General features: G+C 33.6%; 1 protein-coding gene across 23 annotated transcripts in view; it reads right to left on the bottom strand.

The window, feature by feature from the left end:
* Positions 1-22,646, bottom strand: part of LOC145293860 (uncharacterized) — a 337,198-nt gene that overhangs the window by 51,457 nt on the left and 263,095 nt on the right. For 5 of the 23 annotated variants that reach the window (XM_080140571.1, XM_080140581.1, XM_080140587.1 and 2 more), the window contains exons 6-9: positions 18,738-18,785; positions 17,782-17,820; positions 3,263-3,486; positions 1,000-1,062 (exon numbers count right to left, since the gene is read on the bottom strand). In XM_080140571.1, coding sequence (XP_079996697.1) covers positions 1,000-1,062; positions 3,263-3,486; positions 17,782-17,820; positions 18,738-18,785 — 374 coding nt within the window. The remainder of the gene's footprint in view (positions 1-999; positions 1,063-3,262; positions 3,487-17,781; positions 17,821-18,737; positions 18,786-22,646) is intronic. The other 18 variants (XM_080140585.1, XM_080140580.1, XM_080140592.1 and 15 more) reach the window with 6 other exon arrangements.

The raw sequence follows: 22,646 nt of genomic DNA, 5'->3' as shown, positions 1-22,646 counted from the left end.
GCCCATATTGAATTTTAAATAAATGTCCATGTTATATACTTTCTTCTCATATTCATTAATTGGAAAAATAATACTTCAAAAATATATTATAGTTACTTTAGAATAGGGAGTTACTTTCGGATTACGTTGTATATTCGTCAACGGATATTTATAAGAATATATGTTCATCTGTCTGCCAGGCTTAAGTTTGAAATAGCATTGTTATCGCTTTGTCAGGCTTCACTCTAAATACAGAGATTTAATGGATGCATCTAAGACGATAGATTTATTTAAATTTTCGTAATAGATTTTCATTTGTATTATTTCCGAGTTCGACAGAAAGATTCCCAAGTTTTGAATGTTCAGTTCTCAGTGTGGACGACACTCAAAATACAATTACACAATTACTTGGATCTTCTACCCAATCATGGCTAACGGAACGAGAGTATGCTACCTCGTGGATTAAATAAATGGTTCTGCTCAAAATTCTATACAGATTCCAGAGTTTGACAAGATGCACCTGAAGAAGATCAGAGGTGACATCGGCTGAAATGCTGTGCGGGGAAGACTGAAGATGAAGACAGTAATTTGAACAATCTAAATAACACGAATAATGAATCCTCATCCAAACAAATTCAGAAACACAGCTTTTCGTTTATTTTGGAATTTGTTTCGGATAAAAGAATTGGCAAAAATGGAACCAAAAAGATGTGTCAAAGCTTAAGATAAAAAAAAAAATTTTTTTCTCCAATATTTAATGTCATTAAAATGAAAAATATATTCTGCATTGGATTTGCATTAATCGATTTTCTTATGTTGAATAAGTGAACATTCTACACATTTCTAAACGAGTTTACAGTTTATACAAAAATCTCATGTAATATTTAGTTATTTGTTATGAGGTAAGAATTAAATAATATTATTGCAAAAAAAAAAAAATACAAAGAAAAGTTCTAAATCTAAGGAAAACTGATGACGGAGGATCTGAGGAATTGTTTCGGTTTTCTTGGTAATCTATACCTGGCTTAGGTGGGGGTTCTGGAGCTGAGCGTCGTTCAGCTTCCTTTGGCATAACATTTCCATCTGGAGAAATAATGGTTACAGAGTTTAACTTTAGAGAACAAAATGTAACAGGAACCATTTCACCATTTTAGTGAGGCATGTTTAATTTACAGAGAAAGGAAATCAGAAATTCTAAAAAAAAAAAAAAAAAAAATGAAAAGAAAAAAGAAAAAACGAAAAAGAAAACAAAAGAGACAAGAAAAAGAAAAAAGAGAAAGAGAGAAAAAAAAGAGAAAAAAGAGAAAAAAGAAAAAGAAAACGCAAGGCGAGAATAATAAGAATAAGAGAGAATAAGAAAAGAGGTAAGATGAAGAAGGAAAAGAAAAAATAAAAGCAAAAGATGAAGAAAAAGATGAAAAAGGAGAAGGAAGAGAAAGGGCTAGAGAAAATGAAGACAAAGAAATAAAAGAAGTGTCATTGTTATAAACTGGATCTGCAGAAAGACATGGTGAATTGGTCATGGTAAATGATGTAATGCAAATAGAAATGGAAAGAAACCGGTTGGCCTGTAACATAAAAAAAACAACACAAGTGGATGCAGAAATTCACATCAAATTCTGTACGAATCTTTACCTGAGGAAAGAAAGAACAGCAAAATAATTTATTTGCGATGCAGTCGCTTTCTTCAGCACAAATTATTTGAAAATTAATTTCTCAACATAAAAGAAAATGCGTTATGATAAAACATTTGAAAAGAAAAAAAAAACAAGGCAAAAGAATTTAGCAATTTTTCTGGGGTTGATGGGAAGGGGTGAAGGAAAGGGTTAAGTGAGGCAAACACACTTTTTTGAGTAAATTTGTAACGAAACAAAGTAGATTCGCATGAATCAACACAATATAACTTATCTGATCAGCTTGATTCTGTTATTGCGCCCGATTTTCTTTGTGTTGCTGCAGCCCACAAACCAATAGAGTCTAGGCTATTCTTGTTATGACCTTCTACCCGTTGACTGGGGTGTATTGCTGGTCCTATGCAGTTCTAGGAGGTTTACACTCCCAGGTGTTGCCTTCTCTCTTTGAGAAGAGGGTTAATTTAGTGTTAGCCACCTGAGACGCCCCTACCAGGGAATGCTAACAGAGCTGCCCAGAATTTTTTTGTAGATAAGAGTGCTTCTCTTTAGGAGGCGATGACTTTTCAGTCCCACTTTCCCACCCTTGTGTCATATTTATTAAATGCGGCAAAGAAATAAATACATCAAGTATTTGGATCAATTAGGTTTTAAAGACCCCACAAAGCAAGCAAAACAAAAGGGACGTTTTCGGGTGTATGCAATATTAAAAACCAACCTTGTGGTGATATATAGGGCTATGGCAAGAGACTATTCATTATTTTGACTCTCGAGTATATATCAGTTAATACCTTATATGATTTTTAGATAGAGCGATGTGGTTTTCGATTAATTGTGTCTAACTGTGTCAGATATATACTCGAGAGTGATAAGAATATTCTTATGTTATAGCCCTAGTGATAAAACAAACTCGGTTTTATTATCTGTTTGTTTACAAATGCAACCGGTGTAAACGTCTTTTGTTTGACTTATTTTAAGGGGTTCTTAAAACCTAATTGATTTAATTATTAATTAATTAATCTAAGGCATTTACAGGAGAGATTACGTAAAGGTTGCTAACGGCACCCCAAGGTCGCCAGTTTCTGCCATTATTCACTTTACTACTACTACTACTACTACTACCTGTAATAAAAATTAAGAAAAATATATATTATACTTTGAAGAATCTAAAGGCATATAACTTATATAAATGACTTGGTGTAATGGTTATAGGCGTGGACTATGGGTTCAGTGTGCTAGGTTCAAGTCCTGCCGCAGCTACCAAATCACTTTCACTAACACTCGTGAGGAAAGGTATGAATGCATATATCATCCCTTAAGCTATGAATTAAATAGTAAGATAAATTAGACTCTGAAGTTTTTGTGATGCAAAAGAAGGAAAACTACAAAGTAACACTGGGCTTTCTATTTATCCCGGCATTGTCACCAGTTTTCCTGGACTTCTTGCCATTGGACTCAAAGAATGATGGTTTAGGGGAGGTTTAATTGGAGATTATGCAACCCTTGCCTCACTATAGACTTTCTGTGCAGAACCCTTACAAGAGGCATCCGTCATCTCTTGAAACCGAAAGGAGAACACTATATTTAATTGGCCACACAAAAAGAAAGAGAGACCGGAAAGGATATGCGTGTGTACATGCTTGTGTGTTTACCTGTAGGCGTGTCTTGTTGGGCTTCCGCAGGTTTCTCCGTGTCTGTCATCCACTGGAGAACTTTGAAAGATAAAGACTGTTTCGAAGGGTTGCTTCCGCTCAGTTTCATATCGGCCGCTTCTTCGGCTCGCCGGGCTTCTTCGGCTCGTTTTGAAGCCTCGTTCTCATTAATCAATTTGTAAACCTCAGAATCACGGTAATCCTTTTTCGGTTTCTCCGGCAACCTGTCCAACACAAAAAGAGGAAACAATCCTAGAACACAGTCACGTTCAAGAAATCATAAAGCGCTTCCTGACAAAAACAGAGTTTCCTTTTCTTTGTTACCCTTTGTGCGTGTGTATATATATATATATATATATATATATATATATATATAAGTGAACGTGTGTGTGTGTGAGTGCGTGTGTCTGTGTACATTTTCCTATGCAATAACTGTCAATTTTTAGTTTACAGGCTCGAAATTTGATATACAGGGTAGTGAGATTTGGAAAAATCCATGTGATCGGTTTTTGGCCAGAAATTTGGCGATTAAGGGGTCAAAGTTCGACGATTTGACCTTTCAGAACTCTACCAAACTCCTCCGACAATTTTGGGTCTACGCACTTGAAATTTTAGATATAGGTTCCTTGGACACAGATCTAACTTAATAACTTGATTTGAGCCCAAAACAATAAATTTTAAGGGGTCAAAGTTAAAAATAAATTGACCTCTGCGATCTCTTCAAAATTACTCAGACAATTTCTGGTCTAAATATTTGAAATTTTACATAAAGGGTATTTAAAGATAGGGCAAGCTTTTTCATCAGTTTGGGTCGAAAAATTTTTAGTTACCAATATATAAATGTATGTATGTATGTCTCTGTTTGCATGTCTGCCTTAAACTTTCAATAGAGGCGACGGATTTCACCAGGATCAGTATCGTTTTAAAGTTCGATCTTTCACACAACAAATATCGAAAAATTGGCTAAAAACATTAATATCTTCCCCTTCAACTAGGCACTTTTCTACAGGGGGGGGGGTCACTTTTATAAAAGTTGCCCTATGCCTGAATACACTTTATGTAAAATTTCAAATGTTTAGACAAACAATTGGCTGAGTAATTTGGTAGAGGCCCCAGAGGTCAAATTAAAAAAAAAACTTTGAGCCCAATTTTGACGCCCTAACATTTATTGTTTTGGGCTCAAATTCAAAAGTGTGATCCATGTCCAAGTAACCGACATCTAAAATTTCAAGTGTTTAGACCCAAAATTGGCGGAGGAGTTTGGTAGAGTTTTCAAAGGTAAAATCGTTGACCTTTGACAGCCAAATTTTTGGCCAAAAACCGATTAAAAAGATTTTCTCAAATCTCAATACCCCTTATGTCAAATCTTGAGTTTGTAGACTGAAAATGACAGAGTAGTTTGGTAGGGAAATGTACACACACAAACAATTTCACTTCATATTATAGATATATATATATATGTTAACCATCTCTCGTGAGATAATGGCGTTCTGCATCTAGTCTGGTGCACTGCAGCATCTGCTGTGGCTGTACAGTTCGAAGCTGGAGTTGCCTCTCCAGATACAGGCTTGGGTGGGTGAGAAAAAGACCTAGATTTGCACAGTTACCAGGATCCCTCCTCTCGGCGTTGCGGACAAAATCCGACGGAAAGGCAAGCCAATACGGTTGGGGCCAGTGCAGCTGCAAGAATTGCCAGAAAGGTGTTGCAGTGCTTCACCATGCACCTATCAAGACTCCAAACCAACTTTTTGTCAAGGCATCCACAAGGCAGTGGAGCTATTTGCCCATAGCCGGTGAAAATATATAAAGGATGCTTTTTTTTTTTTTTTTTTTTTTTAGAGGCGAGAAATCACAGAAAATTTAAATTTAAATAAATCATAGAAAAATATTTTTATTATACAAACGTGGTTTATTCCAAAGATTAAATTTTGGCATTTATAATTTAAATAGAATTTCCAGTACATAGCTGTCGCATATATGGCGTAATCTAGAGGTTCAATTTTAACAACTCCACACAATAAATTAGGCTGTATTCTAGTATAACGTGTCGAATGTCGTCCTCTAAATAGTTTATTGTGTCTAGTTTATCAACGTAGACATGGGACGTTAAATATCCCCAAAGAAAATCATCTAATAGGGTTAAATTGCACGAACGAGATGTCCATTTGACAGGTCCATTTCGTTAAATTATTCATTCATCAAATGTTTCTCTCAGTAAATTAATCATATTGTGCGCTGTGTGGCATATGGCTATCTTGTTGAAACCACATGATGAATTTATCAAACCAAGTTGAACTCAAAATAATCGATGATTGCCAAATATGAAGTAAAAGAAAATAAGAAGTTACGCCGCCTCTAAAAAGATACCATATATATATATATATATATATATATATATATATATATATATATGAGATAATAAAAGAATATAAATCCGACGATGTGAATTAAAAATGGAGAAATAATACTAAAATGCTCAACGTTTCGACTAGTGAATAGCTAAAAATGGTCAATTTTAGCTATTCATTCTTGAAACAGGTGGCCGAAACGTCGAGCATTTCGGTCTTCTTTTTCCATTTTTAATTCATATATGTATGTGTGGATGTGCATGTTGCGCTAATTGATTTAAAATGAACTTATATTGTCATTATTTCACCCTAAATAAACAAAAACAATATTCATCTTGTCTGTGTTAAAAAAAAAACATTTTCACTTTCCAAGAGGAAAAGGTGATTTTGACCGTTTGATGCATGATTCAAAGAAAAGCATGAAACTTTAAAACAAATTGCAATCATTCAAAATAATTTTCACGAAAACGCTTTCTAATTATAACAATTAATTTAAAAAGAAAGAGAGAAAATTCAAACAACAATTCTATCTAATCATGCAAAGAAAAAAAAAAAAAAAAAAAGCTTCCTGAAAGAGATTTCAAGATGGCCGCTAAACTTACAAGTGTTTCTCCTGTTGAATAGCTGAAAAGTTAAAGAAATTATTTCATGGCTAACTACATACACAATTAAAAAAAAAAATTATATATAAAATATATATATAATAGCATCTTCATCACTGAATAGATCGAATCGATACATTATAAAAATGCACAACAGATGAATAGACAAACGAACAGAGGGGCCTAGATTATTAAAAAAAAATTGATAAGGGAAAACAGTTTATGGAAGCGATCGCGTGCAGATGTGAAGCGAATAGAGATAACAAAAGCTATCGGTGATGGATGTCATCGTGAACCAACAGATCAATGACTCGAGATCAGAAGTTCTCTCAGTCATATCGAACCTCTCACAACATCTCAGGAATAGACCAGACTGCAGTTGTTGACTAGAGGTATAGAGAATGCTTCTCTTTCTGACAAAAAAAAAAAAAAAAAAAAAATCACTATGGCTTAAAAAATCAGCCTGGGTTCAATGAAGGATACTCAACCGCCTGAGAACAAGAATGAGGCGATCAAAAGCTGGTAAAGCCAAATGGAGTTAGAAAACCGATCCAACCATCTGCAGATGCAGAGATGAGGAAAATATGATGATATTCACCCTTTACTGCTAAACCAGTGCAACTCGAAAGATCTCACAGATCATGCAAAGGACTGTGTCAAGAAGTGTGAAATTGTTATATGACTACATGCTTCAATTTTCATGAAAAGATCAAGTCAAGGCATTAAAGCAACAAGAAGCGAATTTTAAAGTGATGCTAATTTTTTTTTTTTTTAAAGCGTGTGCGCAGAAATGCAATAGCGATTAAAGCAATCAAAATATTTGGATATCTTGGAGAATATAGAAAATAGAATGATGAAAAACAAAACAACAACATCAAAAGAAAGAAGAACAGTAATGGTTTCTATTTTAAAGGGAGATAATCGTGACGCATTCGTTTGGAACAAAAAACTTTTTTCTTTTTTTTTTTTTGATAGTGCGAGAAAAGTTGTGAGATATAAAACGCAAGCTATTTTGACAAGATGCGGCTATTTTCGTCTGGAAGAAAATCTTTATTTTTAAACACTATGAGCCGTTGGAACTGAAGTAGTTTTATAAACGAAATATTGGTGTGGGTGTTGGGATAAATAAGAAGTCGCAAATGGGCGGGAGCAAGATTGAGAATTTATTTTGAAAAATATCACTACAAATAAATGTTGTTACTTATCCAACATACTAAGTTATCTTGTCGGACTTTCAAAGTCAGACCTAAGTTGCATTTTAGATGACAAATAAAACGTTGTTTCTAACTAGCCAATTTTCATTTGTTATTGTTGAGCCATATTGTTGGCAATATAATATTTGACTACAGTAAACTAAAAATACATTAATCTGGCCCAAATGATTGTTAATATGAAACATTTTAAAATAATCACCTAAAAATAAAACCAAGAAGGAGGATAACTCATATTTTAAATTGAAAGATATAATAGGCGTTATTTATCTTATGTGCAAACAAATATTTAAAACTAAAATTATTTCACTGTATCCTGGACAACGCCGGGTAGATAAAAGTAGTTTTATCATAAAAATTTCTCATTACTCAGACAAATATGCACACACACACACGGGTAAAATGCGTCTTGCCCTCTAATGTGCGCCAAGCATCCCCCCCCCCTCTCCCGGCCAACACACGCACACGATTACAGGTCTATAAAGAGAGATCCAAAACAAGAATCTACATCAATGGTTCTCAACTATTTTGAGTTCATTAACCCTTTCACCAAGTATAAGAATAATATTTACTCCCTTAAAAAAATGTCTGCCTCAAAATGTACATTCATACTAACAATAATAAACTAATACTAACATAATAGCATTGAAGACAAACGCTAGCAGAGAGAAAATCCAAAATATCCTTACAGTAACAATAAGCGATGCACACTGTCTTTTTGTTGCCTCGGATCCCGTTTGTGTCGACCAATCTGTGGTATCAATTCCTCTTCCCGTAAAACCCTACTCCCCCAGTTTCCTGTTCTTCACAAATTTTATACTATTCAGATATAATCTTCTAGAGTCATCAAATCTAAGTCTATCTTTAAGGCTAATATAACACATCCATCATATTCTCATATCATTTCGCTCCATCTAACATATCCTCAACTCTCACTGGCCAGATATCACTTCTATACATCAAACTGTTTATACACGCCGGATAAACTCCTCCCTTGATCAATAGTTGTAATCCTCTGCTGATTAGTAATGACCAGGGCTGTGACAACAGAATATTCTTTAAATTGTTTTGACTCTCGAGTTTATATCCGACACAGTTACACACAATTAATCAACAGAGATTCATATCACTCTATATAAAAACATAAGATATCAACGGATACACACTCGAGGGTCAAAACAATGAAAAGAATATGCTGTTGTCCTAGTAATGACAGAATTTTCCTGAACTTACTACAGCCACTCATAACTTTTGCTTTCACACCAACATTAGCTCATCTTTATGTTGCCATAAAATTTCCAATGTAACAAAACTTCTAAATAGTGTCACCATTCAGATATACATTCTTCACATCTCACCTGTTTGCATTTCTCACAATGTTTGCACGTGAACTAGTTATCATCTCTCAACTTATTTGTTGTTATAATTTACAGTTCAAATGCTCTTGGATACTTCATTAGAATTAATATAGAAAAATATTTTTTTGTCAATTCATTATTTTACAATGTTTGCTATTAGTTTGGAATTCTTGAAATCGTGTGAACGAGCGTTATTTTAACTTGCTATCAATTCCCATATATAAGTTGAGGTTTTCTTTTTAACTTTACATTTGTATAATGCAGACTTTTTTCTCCTTCTGACGAGAAGCATTTAGCTTCGAAATGTCATGGCCTGAAGAGGTTTCTCCCGTATTCCTTTTACTCTAACCCTTATTGACTGGACAATGTAATAAAGTTCCTATGTAACTTTACTCTTTATCTTCTTAAATTATATATATATATATATATATATATATATATATATATATATATATATATATATATATATTGGTTTCTGTTTTTATTACTGTTGGGACGATTAATTGGAATCAAAATTGGGAATCGGAAAAAAACAAAAAAAAACAAATCGGAAATTTTTGGAGTATAGGAATCGGGAAAATTCATGCCTATATTAAGAATGATCCCTTTTTTATTGTTTTATTTAAAAAATAATTTTCCATGGCTCATATTAATGATGAAATGATAAATATTTGTTGATTTTAAACTAGCAATAAAACTAAACTATCTATCACTCCCACAAGTGTATTTGTACGTTTTGGAAAATATATGTACATATTTCATAGGTTTTGCACTAATCCGACCCTCCCAAGAATCAGAATCGATAATTGTGTCGGAATCGGGAAAAATATTGAAATCGTCCCCTCACTAATTTTTTTATAAAGAGAAACATTTACAGATGGACGAAATGAATACAAAAAAAAAAAAAAAAAAAAATGGCGATATTTTCTGTGTTGTGCAACGGGAAATCATTTTTAGTTAGGAACAAAAGGAATGGAAAATTTGTGTCCTAAAAAATACTGGGATTTCTAATTTTCTATCAATTCCAATCAAAAAAAAAAAAAAAAAAAAAATGACGCAGGAGCAGTGTAAAAAAGGGATTCTACAAAAAAATAATCAGATTTTATGTCCTATTGCAACTCTACATTGGATGGAAGCGTATTCAAACCCGAGTAAAAGAGACAATTTTGTAAAAACAAATTTTCATTTTATTTTCTGACTTAAAATTGATTGAAGTTCTTTTCTATTCAAATTGAAAATCATTTTTATTTTAAAGGAATTCGAAATCCTTTTTTCCCCCCATTTTGGCAGAGTTTTTTTGCCACTTTTTAGCATAATCATCATTTGTCGTTATTTTAGTTTAAGTTTTATAATAATGTATCATATCTATTTATGTCAATAAAGAGTAAATTATGATTAAATAAGTTCAAATAGAACTAGAGTAAAATAAAATACGTATTAGATACGTTTGAGGCCAAAATAACGCATTATTACAAAATAAACATCTAATACTCAAACTCAATCAACGCTTCTATCAAGGAACACAAACCCCTAACGAGAATTAGAGCGATTAAAATAAATAAAAAATAGTAAGAAAAGAAAACGACAAATCCGGTTTTATTTTTAAATCATGATCTTTCTTGACTTCCAATATCCTTGATTAGGACATTTACTGATGGATGGAATTGATGGACAAGGTTTACTATAAATCCTGAAACCATTGGTATCGATGATTAATTGAGATATATATATATATATATATATATATATATATATACACACACACACTAGTATGCCACCCACATTGTCCGGTCATTAAATATGCTTAAATATGATGTTTTAATTTATGTAGATTTCGTATTTATTATTATTATAGAGTAAATTTATTGTACCTAACATATATTAGTTGTTTCAAAAGTAAAAAATAATCCTTGGGTACCATCAGCTCGAATCGAAACCAAAACATTTAATTCTCCAGCAGTATTCGCTACCATACGACCTAAGGATAAATGGATATCAAAACTTAAAAAATTAACGCAGTTTTACGTATAAATGTATGTTTGTGTATGCATAGAGTACTTTAAGTTGACTTATGCCTGCCAAGTTCCAATTATGACCGCATTAGCAGCTATTTTGACCGGCTAAAAATCAAACGGAATTTGTTTTACAGATTCGAATCCCCAATATATCGTTTCAAAACCAAAAATTGATAATAGTTTGATGGCAACCATTCTACACACACACACAGACAAAGTCATTATATATGCCGAATTGCAACAAGAACTGAACTGCACAATATGTGGCAGATTTCTTCTCTCTAAAGCCTGTTTAGAAAACCATGTGAGGTCGCACAATGTTAGGCATGACCAATCACTGTATGAAGCTGTGCTATTTCCCAGACCACACAAGTATTGCTGTAATATCTCCAGTTTCGTCTAATTCAGCAAGCATTTTGATAAGGCTTTCAAAAGGTGCATAATGAAGTCCCACCACAAAGAACACCAAATACTAGCAAGTCCCCCTGTCACCGTTGAACGATTTTGCAAGAGCGTAGAAGGTTTGAAGAGCCATCTACGTACACATTAACCCTCCACATCAATCTGAAAAGATGATAATCTTCTGTCAAGATGTAGCAATCATTATATTATATATATTATTTATATATAAAGAGAGTTCAGCATTTTCAAAAACTTTATTCACACTTCATTTAAGTCTTGAGGAAAGAAAAGGTTTTCCGAAAATTATCGTATAAAAATTCTAACAAATCAGAAATTAGGATTTACCTTGCTTTTAAAATCTCCCAACTCATTCAGTACGAAGTAATACGTTACACATTTTTTCACCCACTTTAGTGATTATAATTTTCTATAAACTTATTATATCCATATAATTAGATATTATTCATGGCATTCATTGACTCACTATCACTATTTATTCCATTTTATTCGAAAATTCATGGCGCTTATGACAACAAAAACTCTGATCTAAGGGAAATAACCAGCATAAACATAGCACAAATAAGCATATTTTCCAAGGTATAATTTGGGACACTTATTAATTAACGTACACAAAACAAAAATAAACAACCTGTTTCAATGAAACGATGTTAATCAACAACAAAAATTATATAAATTAACGGAAATGAAAAATTATATCACATATTGCTCCCTGATGGCAATAATTATACGGAGGGAAAACGTGTTTACTTCACCATTTGAAGGAGATTAAGTATGTAAACTGTCATTTTCTGGCTATGATTAAAGTTTACATCAAGCATTATAATTCACTTGTTTATCTGGACATGTGAAACACGGAATCTTTAACCGCGTTACTATTATATCAAGAAAAGGGGAAATTAATCACAATTATTCAGGCAAACAAAAAAGGAATAAGAGAAATTGTGATAAAAAAAATAGTAGTCTTGCAGAGAAAGGACCGTGTTAAAATAACGTTATTTCGAAATCCATTTTTAACATGGAGAAGGGGTGTGTTTTTATTTTATTTTTTCTTTAACTATTCTGTAGTTTCACCTAGCAATTTAATAAACAAAAGATACCGTAAAAATTGAATTTAATAATAATAAAATAACTTGCACGATCCTTTCTCTATATAAGTACGCGTATTGTCAAAACTTTTATTTAAAAAAAAAAATAAATAAATAAAAATAAATAATACAAATTATGCATAAAATCTTAAAATATACAAATGTATAAAAAACTTAAAAAAAAAAAAAAAAAAAAGAAAACGTTCAAAGATTCTCCACAAGATAAAGTCTTCGTTTTTTTTTTTTCTTAAATAAAGTAAGCATTTTTCACTGGATAAGTGGACGACAACTTCTTGATTGTTGACTATACAAAAGATAAACAACTTTTTCATTAGCTATTAGAATTTAATATTTTATCACTTTCGGCTACAGAAACATTACTAAGATTTCTTAGAAAGATAACATATCAAATTTAGGACGTCCCCGACTTTCTAAAGAACGTATAGTGGACTATGTCTTCACTCCACTAGAAGTTAATGATTTAAATTCGATATTTATTAGGTTGGTGCAAAAATAATGTCGTTTTTTTACGCATATATATCTCATAAAAACAACATTGTTTTTGCACCAACCTAATAGTTTAATTTTACTCAAAATAACAGATGAGATTCACATTGCAGCTTTTATTGGATTGATAGGAAATTATAGCCCTTGTTTAATATGTGAAACTCCTAGAATGTTGACTAAAGTAAACTCACAGACAGATGGTAATGGGTATTATTTAAACTGTCAATTTCTGACTAATATCAAAGTTAAATCACAAACTTCATTTGTACTACAATATATGATAAAAAAAAAACACTTGCTGGATGGGTTCATTAGCTTTTTACGATTAACTAAAATAAATAAGCAACATTAAGCCTGGCCAGTACCAGATGGGTGACCATTTAGGACTTCCAGGTGCTGTGTGTGCTCTCCACTTATCTCGACATTGTTTCCAGTCGTCCTGGAATTCTCTTTGCCAATGGACTCAAACAGTGTCGATTAAGGAGAGGTGTGGTTGAGGACAGCGCAATCCTTTCCACACAATTAAACGAGTAGCTGCTCATACAGGGGGTATCCTTTGTCTTTTGAGACTGAACAGAAGCATGGAAAGTAAAGAAAAGCAAATTCCTTATTTTTAAATGATGGTTTTTGGTCTCATGCCAAAAGTCACATCCGAAAATTGTTGGGGACGAGAACGGAGATGTTCCATATTCATCTCATGGGGTTTCTTTGGCGGAAAAGGAAAAAAGGGAGAAGTATTCCTCCGTCTAATTATTGCCATCAGGGAGCAATATGTGATATGATTTTTTTATTTTCGTTAATTAACAAGTTTATATAATTTTTGTTGTTAATTAACATCGTTTCATTGTAACAGGTTGTTTACTTTTGCTTTGTGTAATACGTTAATTAATAAGTTTATTTTGTTACTTTGTTTTATTTTAAGTTCATTAATTTCTTTTTGAAAACTGTTTCGCGGAACTAACTTCACCCGGCGCTTGCAGGTATAGTATTCGTGTATTTTTTTTTTTACTGCTTTGGCAATTTCCGGGACTAACCTTATCCAAGTATAGTTTGATTGCTAACTTGTTTCCTTTACGTAAACTGTTGCAGCAATTTCCGGGACTCTGCTATAGTATTCGTGTAATCATTTTATTTTTTCATTTAATAATCTTTCATTGTTTTATTATCAGTTATTTAATTAACTTGTTTTCTTTTTCGTAAACTGCTTCGGAAATTTCCGGGACTCGGCTATAGTATTCGTGTAATCATTTTTTTTTTCATTGAACATGCGTTTCACTGATTATTTAGCGTCCCAAATTATACCTTGCAAAATATGCTTATTTTTGCTATATTTATGCTGGTTATCTCCCCTAGATCGGAATTTTTGTTGCCATAAGTACCAAATTTATAAACTTGTATGCATTATATATATATATATATATATGTTAAAACGTCTTTTTTTGCATAACTAAAATAAAAGATAATATAGAAGTAACAAAAAAAGATACTAATTATTTTGTCATCTAATTTACGTACATGTTTGCACATATACTGTAAATTGATTGGCAACGCAGTAAAAAAAGAGTCACTGTTTCTCTAAATGCTTACAGAGACATTAATAATATAAGTGATTGGGGTTTCAGAGAAATAGTGAATCGAGAGAAATAAGTGAAGACAGTTCGAGAGAAATAGGTATATATTTAAGACAAAAAATTAGTGAATTGTTCAGTTGGTTACAAATTACAACTAATAAGAGCAATCAAAATAGAAGTAAAAACTATTACTCAGTACCAGAACTAATGCATATTTGAATATATATTTTGTGTGATTAAAACGTATATAGGAAAAAAGCCTTAGGTAAATAAACGTTGATTAACTTGACTTTGGTATAAGAATAGATAGATGTGCCCAATGTTGCACACTATTTTTGCCGCCCTTTGCATTTTGATGGCATTTTAATTTTTAAATCTGTTCATAATATACATTTTCTCTACATCAAACCGTACACGGAAATAGTCGTAAAAGACTGATGATGATGATGATGATGATGATATGACTGATCATTATTCAAAATCATTTCCTGTTTTCTCGCTTTCTAATTCCTAACAGCCGGCCCGTCGAAATACCGACACATTTCTACGAATTATTTTCGGTGAATTCTAAGGCATTAACATATTTTGACCAAACATTACAAACTTGCCGTTTGAGAAGAGAATTGGTGTTTAGCTGTTGGAAAGTTTGTCATTCTTGCTGTGGAGGCCGAACGATGTGAATTTATTAGAAAATGGGGATGACGGTGTTCAGTGGTTAACATGGGTGTTGCAAGTTCAAATCCGGTTCGTTCCACAAAATCGCTTTCACTCAGTTTGTTGGCAACCTTCACGTAGTCGCGACCGTAAGTACCTGAGGTTTTTCTAGAAAGAGTTCTGACTAGAAAAATATCGGGGAAATCAATGCCAACAATAGAATCATCGGAGTTATACTATGACGAGATCCCTGGCGACACCAGATGATCTTGCTTTTCAAATAGAGGAAGAGAAGATGGGAGAGGATGAGGTATGGTCAGGGGGGCCATGCTGACACTTGGTCAAGGAAAAACAGATGTTTATGAGATTCCTGTCCCCCAGAGAAGGAATAAAATATTTCAATGGGAAATAAATAGTTATCAGTGCCGGGGTGGGGTTTTTAAGAGAAACCCAAACGAGAATTGTTCCTATATCCCGACTGTTACACATCTATCAACAACGGAAAGGTTGTTTTTAAAATTTCTGTTGAGCAATATGGAAGACAGTTGGGGTGACTAATAACTCATAATTACATGATAAGTTAGTTGGACAGATAAATAAATAAATTGAACCTAGGGAGAGATATGGTCATTAATGAGGGAGAAGGTTCGGGACAAAAGAAAGAGAGAAGGGGAGTAAATTAATAGGGAACGAAGAGAAAGAGAGAAAGGGAAGAAAAAGAAAGAATAACTCCAAAAAGGGGGAAGGAGGAATTACTGATTTGATAAAAACGATTGATTTTTTTTAGAGTTAGAAGCCTTTTTACTAGCTGGCATTGAGGCGTCCACATCGCTCTCACCCCGCCTGAGGGGGGGGGGGCGAAACCCTCATAAGAGCTAAGTTGAAAAGCTCTTGTTCTTAGCTGGGAAATTGATTAGAGGAACAAAAAGTTATGCAACCTGCATCATGAAGCTTGGATCAAAGAACTCGACTATAAACCAGTGTAAAACGATTTATGAATAATTATTTTGTTTCGTTATATAAAAATGTCCCAGAGTTTTTCCTTGTTTCTCGATTTGCCAGCCTGAATGAAGATGCAGTTTATTTCAGGTATGCCCTGACGCCAGATGATGAAGGAGACAGACTGGATCTAGCACGAAGCTAGAGTGACGACCGAAATCGACAATGTTGCCACACGGACTTAGGGTCATGCACATTTCGCGTGCCCTGAGCAGCAGAAGGATATTTTCCAGCGACCAGTGAGAGTCTGGTCACCCTTGAGGGGTCCACCACTAGACAAGTAAGAATGTAGCCCTGCTGGGTTGCATCTATGGTCCTGTGAGCTGGGAGCGATGAACACGGACAGAAGTACATCACAAGTATGCTCCAGTGAACCAGGATAGCGACGGATGCGGCCCGGCCCTCGGAGGAGAGGGTGTTAGGGCTATAATACTATATGATGGTGATGATGATGATTCATACGGTGGTGGTGGTGGTGGTGGTGGTGGTGATGATGATGATGATGACTAGAAAATGTTTTATTCATCTTTGAAAGTAACCAACTTATTTTTTGATTACCTCCATCCACGCAAAAGTTATGTTTTTGGTCGTATTTGTTTGTTTGTTTGTTTGTTTACAGCCTTGCTTTCACATCGCTTAACTAATTGTCACCAAACTTGGTCAAAATATAGGCTATGGTCTAATTTAGAACCGGTTTTATTTTGGGAATATCTAGGTCAAAGGGAAAGTCACATATCGGTTATGCCTTCTTTCTTAGAGAAAGGGTTAGTTTATTGCTAATCGCCCGCGGCATCTCTACAAGAGAATGCCGACGGGACTACCTAGGTATCTTTTAAAGGGTCAGAGTGCTCCACCCCTCGAGGGTGACGACTTTTCATTCTCACTTTCAGACGCCTGTATCACAGTGTGAGATAAATACATATCTCCAGTTATGTTTACTTTACTTATGTAACTCAAATGTTCATTTTTTGATAAAGAAATGTTAAAAAATAAAAAAAAGATTACACAAATACTACAGCAGAATCCCTTAAATTGCCGAAACATTTTACGAAAAGGAAACACGTTAGTGATTAAACCATACCTGAATGAGGTTAGTCCCGGAAATTGCCAAAGCAGTAAAAAGCAATACACGAATACTATACCTGCAAGCGCCGGGTGAAGTTAGTTCCGGAAATTTCCGAAACAGTTTTCAAAAAATGAAAAAAAAGTTAACGAACTTAAACTTTTGGTATCAGTAACTAACATGAAAAATTTCAGCTGGATCAAATTAAATGAATTTTGATGCGTTATCAACGTTTTTCATGATATAACTTCAGGAATACGTAATAAAATATGGAAAAGCAATGCTCAGAAAAGATTGGTCCATCTTTACGTTGTCTGGCGGAGCCATGCAGTCTTGTATTCTTGTTTCATAATGATATTATTTTAAAGCAAAGACTTAAATTTACTCTGTATAAAAGCATTTTTTCATTTGTATTCTTTATACTAGCCGATACTAGTTGTTGTTTAAACGACAAATGTGAAAATTTGGAAGAAAATGTTTTGTTTCAGTTTTCGATTAGAATTTCATGGAAATGGCAGGTTCTAAAATGTGACCGAAATATTTTTAGGCGATTTTATTTGAAATGGAATTGGATTCATGATTTTTCTTTCTTTTTTTTAAAGAAAAGAAAAAAAGCTATTTAAAAAATATTGCTTTTATTGGTTGTCTCTTGTATTTCAAGGAATGAATTGAAATATCCTCACACAGTTTCGCAATTGACTTTTGCTTGACTGGAATTCTCTCTTCGAAGATAAAAAAGACAAAAAAAAGAAGAAAAACTAGAAATTAAATGAATGAAATGTAAAACAAAAGTTCATATGCAAAAAAAAAAAAAAAGAAAATAGAAGAAAATAAGCAGTTCAAAGAGAGAAAATAATGCGTCATTTAAATACGAATCAGTTCACGATCATAAAAAAAATGGCTGACGAAATGCATTTAAGGATGAAATGAATCGAGTTACAATAAGACATCAATATTCCAGTACTCTCTATTGCCTTACTATAGGGATGGTGGTATCTCTCTTCGAGCTTTCCATCCTCTCCTATCTCCAGCGGCCATTTTCTGTGGTATATCCCAATATTGGTGCCACTATGTTGGAGTTGAGAGTCGTCTTTTTATTGCATATCGACAGATTTTATCTGAAGAGTTTCAGCTTTTCTGGTTTAGTTTCAAGATTTAACACTTCGGTTTGTACTGGGTATTTGGAAACAGGGGAGGGAGGGTGAAAACTTATGATCCTGAACTGTTCGAAAACGTCCGTTTCCAAAAGCATTTGTCTTTATCAGAAGCAGAGTTTTGTTTACTGTCTGGAAGCCATGTCATTGCGCCATTCCATTTTGAGAGAGAGGCAGGGACGAACAGAGATATAAAGAGAGGGCGGAAAGAACGGGGGAGAAAGATAGCCAGAGGAAAAGGAAAAAGCGCAAGAAATAGAAAAAAGATAGAGAAAGAATAAAAGAGGGATAAGGAAGGAGAAAGTGCATGCAAGAATGAGAGAGAGAGAGAGAGAGAGAGAGAGAGAGAGAGAGAGATGGAGATGATCAGAAGACACATATGCATTTGCATAAGTTGAAATGCGAAAAGAGTGCATGCGGCTATCCGGCCATTAAGAGCCACTACTAATTAGTCGCCGCCTCGGCTTTCAAATGTAAAAACAAACCTGCATGGATCGTAGCTCTGTCCTCCGGAAATCTTGAGACTGTCCGATCTTAATTTACACAAAAGTAAATCAAAAACGAAGGAAGAAAAAAGTTGGAAAGGAAAAAATAATTAGTAAAAAACCCCAACAAACAACATTACAAAACAAAAAAGTCAATAACATTAAAAAAAGAAAATATAAAAAAATGAATAAAGGAAAATATTTTTGTAATTTGTATAAATAAATGAGGGATAAAACAACAATCAAAAGAAAAGCAAAATTATTTTTTAATACAAAAGAAGCAGAATTAGCATGTCCAAATAACCAAGACACGAAGTTTCGACCGATTCAATCTACGATCTTCTTCAGGTGCTCGTATTATTTGAATTCTTCAGAATACTGCTCTTATCTTGAGTGCCATTTTCACAACGTTTCGGTCGATGTAACTTTCTTCAGGTGTATCTTGTGAAATTCTGAACTCTTCCTGTCGAACTCTGGAATCATCGCGGAATTTCGAACGGAACTCTTTATTTAATCCACGTGAGTAGCATGTTCTCTTTCCATCAACCATGACTGAATAGAAGTCCTAAATAATTCGCAGTTGTATTTTGGGTGTCGCCCGCACTGAAGATTGAACCTCAAAAATAATGTAATATTTTCAACTGGATTTTACCAAGCACTTTATCCATTATGCCACAGGTCCTTGCGGTAGGACAGAAGAATCCAAATAATACGAATAATCAATCTTCATGTAAAAAATTCAGAACCTTCTCCATGTGCATTTTTTTCAAACTCGGGAATCCATATAGAATTTTGAACTGAACGTTTTACATATAGAAATAATACTAATTATCGTCGTCGTTGGCAGAACTCGAATACGAGTATATATTTCGCTCATTAGGAATGAATCAATTCCAGCTACGAAGTGTTTTAGGTGATCCACCTGCCGCAACTTCGTGTCATACACACCAATATTAATAATACATAGCAATAAATAGGGATATCACACATTTAACACATTTAAAGCTTCCAACGCCCATACTAAAACCGTCTATGGACCCATAACGCAATGGATAAGGCGTTGAATGACAATCAGTTCTAAATGGCAATCTTCTGGAAATTGAAAATTTAATCATCACTGCAGGCGATACAAACCAAAGATAAAAAAATAATTAACGCTTGCACGTTTTTCATGGCTGATGAAACGAAAACAATCTACCTCCATGGATAAATGAAGGGTTCAGTTCGAAATTCCATATACGTGCCAGAGTTCGAAAAAAGATGCATCCGATTCGTGATTTGTTCATCAGCTTCATCGACCGAAAAATAGTTACCAAGATGGGAATAACAGTTTGAATAATACAGATTCGATAATAATGAATTTTCGCGTCTCACACTCTGGATTTTAATTGTTGCTTAAACGTTTTGTTAGCACATGCGCATTGCCAATCTAGTCGGAATAATAACATCTCAAATACAGTTCCAAGAAAAAGACGTCTACAACAAAAATCGATAAATAAAATGAAAACTAATAAAGGGATCATTAAGTAACGGCTTCTAGAATTCATTATTGAAATCAGATACTTACAGAAGGGACCACATCTCTGGTGTAAGTGTGCGATTTTTTTTTTTTTTTTAATATATGGTCGTTTATTGTCTACAATCAAATAGACTTCGGTATTACTTCCGAACAAATTATTTTGTACAAAATAAAGAGAAAAATATTGTAAAAATTTTGATATTTTCGAAAAATGATAAAATATTTCAGATTCGACCACTGGGGTACACACGCATTAATGTCAGGTTTAGCTGTACCGCCATCAAGAACAACCTGTATTTTTATTTTGGCTAGGAAGGATCTGATTATATTAATTTTCATCAGAAGACCTTGTCAAAGGATTATTGTTAAATCAAGTGCTACCGCCCTAGCTTCACCTACATTGTCCTGTGCATGAGACTATTTAGAGATAACCGTCAGGATGTGTGATACTCTCGTCGATTAGAAAGCCATTCTTAACATGGGAAAAGGATAGTGTTTTGTAACTTTTCTGTACTTTCACCTAACAATTTAATAATAAAAAAATATATTGTAAGACTTGAGTTTAACTTGAAAATACCATTAACAAAAAAAAAAAAAAAAAAAAAAAAAAAAAAAAAAAAAGAAAAGAAAAAAAGCGCGGTACAGTAAGTGCATAAGCATGAAAAATTGAATTTTAATTAAAGCTGCCTAATCGATACACAAAAAGCAAAATACCGTCAGAAATGATTGCTTAACTTCGGTTAAGTTCATACTGAAAAGATAGTAAACATATTTACAATATCACTAACCCTAGGTGTGAGTGACAAGCCTCCTCCTTAATCAAAACCTTTGTAAAACCACACGTAATCGCATTAACGAAGTTAAGAGATAATCAAGAATCAGACATGCACAATATACGAGAAATGATCTCATAATTGTATTAACTTAAAAATTTATAATTGCTCTCCCCAAATATGGCGACCAACAATCATATAAGGTTTCTTTTGTCAGAATATTACATTTCCAAACACAAATTAAGTTCGTTTTCCGTTTATTTGTGAGCTTATAAAAAAACTGTACCGAAGAAGGAAAACGCTTCTTTATTCTTTAAGTGTATTCTTTTAATATATTAGCATCAATAATACGTTAACTTTAAGTGACGGCAAACCAACTACATCTATTATTAATGGAGATTCGGTATATGTCTGTATGAAACTGAAGTTATACTATCACTTCTATTAATTGGACCACCTGTTAATACTCAATTTAGTTTACTACTAGCAGAGTGAGCTGGCGTTGCCTGGAATTGAATGATGATCGACAAATGTTTCACACTCCCATATTATTGTCATCCAAATCGGTGAAAGCGGCCATTTTTTTAATCAAATCGATTCATTGCTTGCTCTAGTTGGGGATCCATCGCGGTGCACCAAGAGAAAGCACACATGCTGCTCGCAGTTACTTAGTTCACAATAGATCGTAGTTTACATTGCACTGTTGATTTTATTAACTTTATATATATATATATATATATATATATATATATATATATATATACACATAATTATTATTTTTACTATAATAGTTAAATACCTATATATATATATATATATATATATAATGGCTTGAATTAAAGTTTAAAATGCAAAAGTCAAGTATCATACTTCAATTCTGCTCTAAAGAGAAACATTCATTTTAAACGTGCCCTGTCATATCAAAGAACCTACTGTAGATTTTACATGTCGAACCTTTCGGCTTGTGTGGTAATAACACTTCTCAAATGCACTTGTGATATTAAGCTGTGTAAGGTGTTAACTTTGGTCAAAATTGTCTGTTCCTTTGTTTCATCAGATTATTTCGATTATTGATATCATTCTCCGAGTTATTATCTCGGACAGAGATAGTGTAGTATCTGTTTTGTTATGAAAACAATCTCTCAAGCATTATCTTCCTCCCTGTTCTGTTATGATGAGAACATCATCCCAAAAATTATCTTCAACTGGGGAGGGAGTAATATTTATTCGTTTGTCGTAATACCTTCATCGCAGGCATTACCTACTCTTTCGATGGAGTAGTGTATCTTTATGATAGCATTCTCACATGGTTTACTTTCTTTGGCGGGGTGGGTTAAGGGTAGACTAAAGCATGCAACCAGATGTTGCATATTTTTGCTCGTCCGATAAATAATTAAATATGGCGAAGCATGGGTAATAAATTAAGTAGGAATGCTTTTATCATTATTATTTTTGCGACTTTTTCGTGCAGGTTTTGAAAAAGAATCGCGAACCTCGCAAGAAATCGTGCTGTGATGATTTGTAATGCAAATGGCGAGACAGATTATTATGAAATAATCACTTGTCATTATTATCTAAGAAAAGGCGAATCCAATTTGGTCATTCTACCGATATGTA

The sequence above is a fragment of the Euprymna scolopes genome, chromosome 15, assembly GCF_053919585.1.
Source record: "Euprymna scolopes isolate OS-2025 chromosome 15, ASM5391958v1, whole genome shotgun sequence".
Classification (NCBI taxonomy): Eukaryota; Metazoa; Mollusca; class Cephalopoda; order Sepiida; family Sepiolidae; genus Euprymna; species Euprymna scolopes.
Note: the sequence above shows the minus strand (reverse complement) of the source record. Positions and strands in the feature narration are given on the sequence as shown.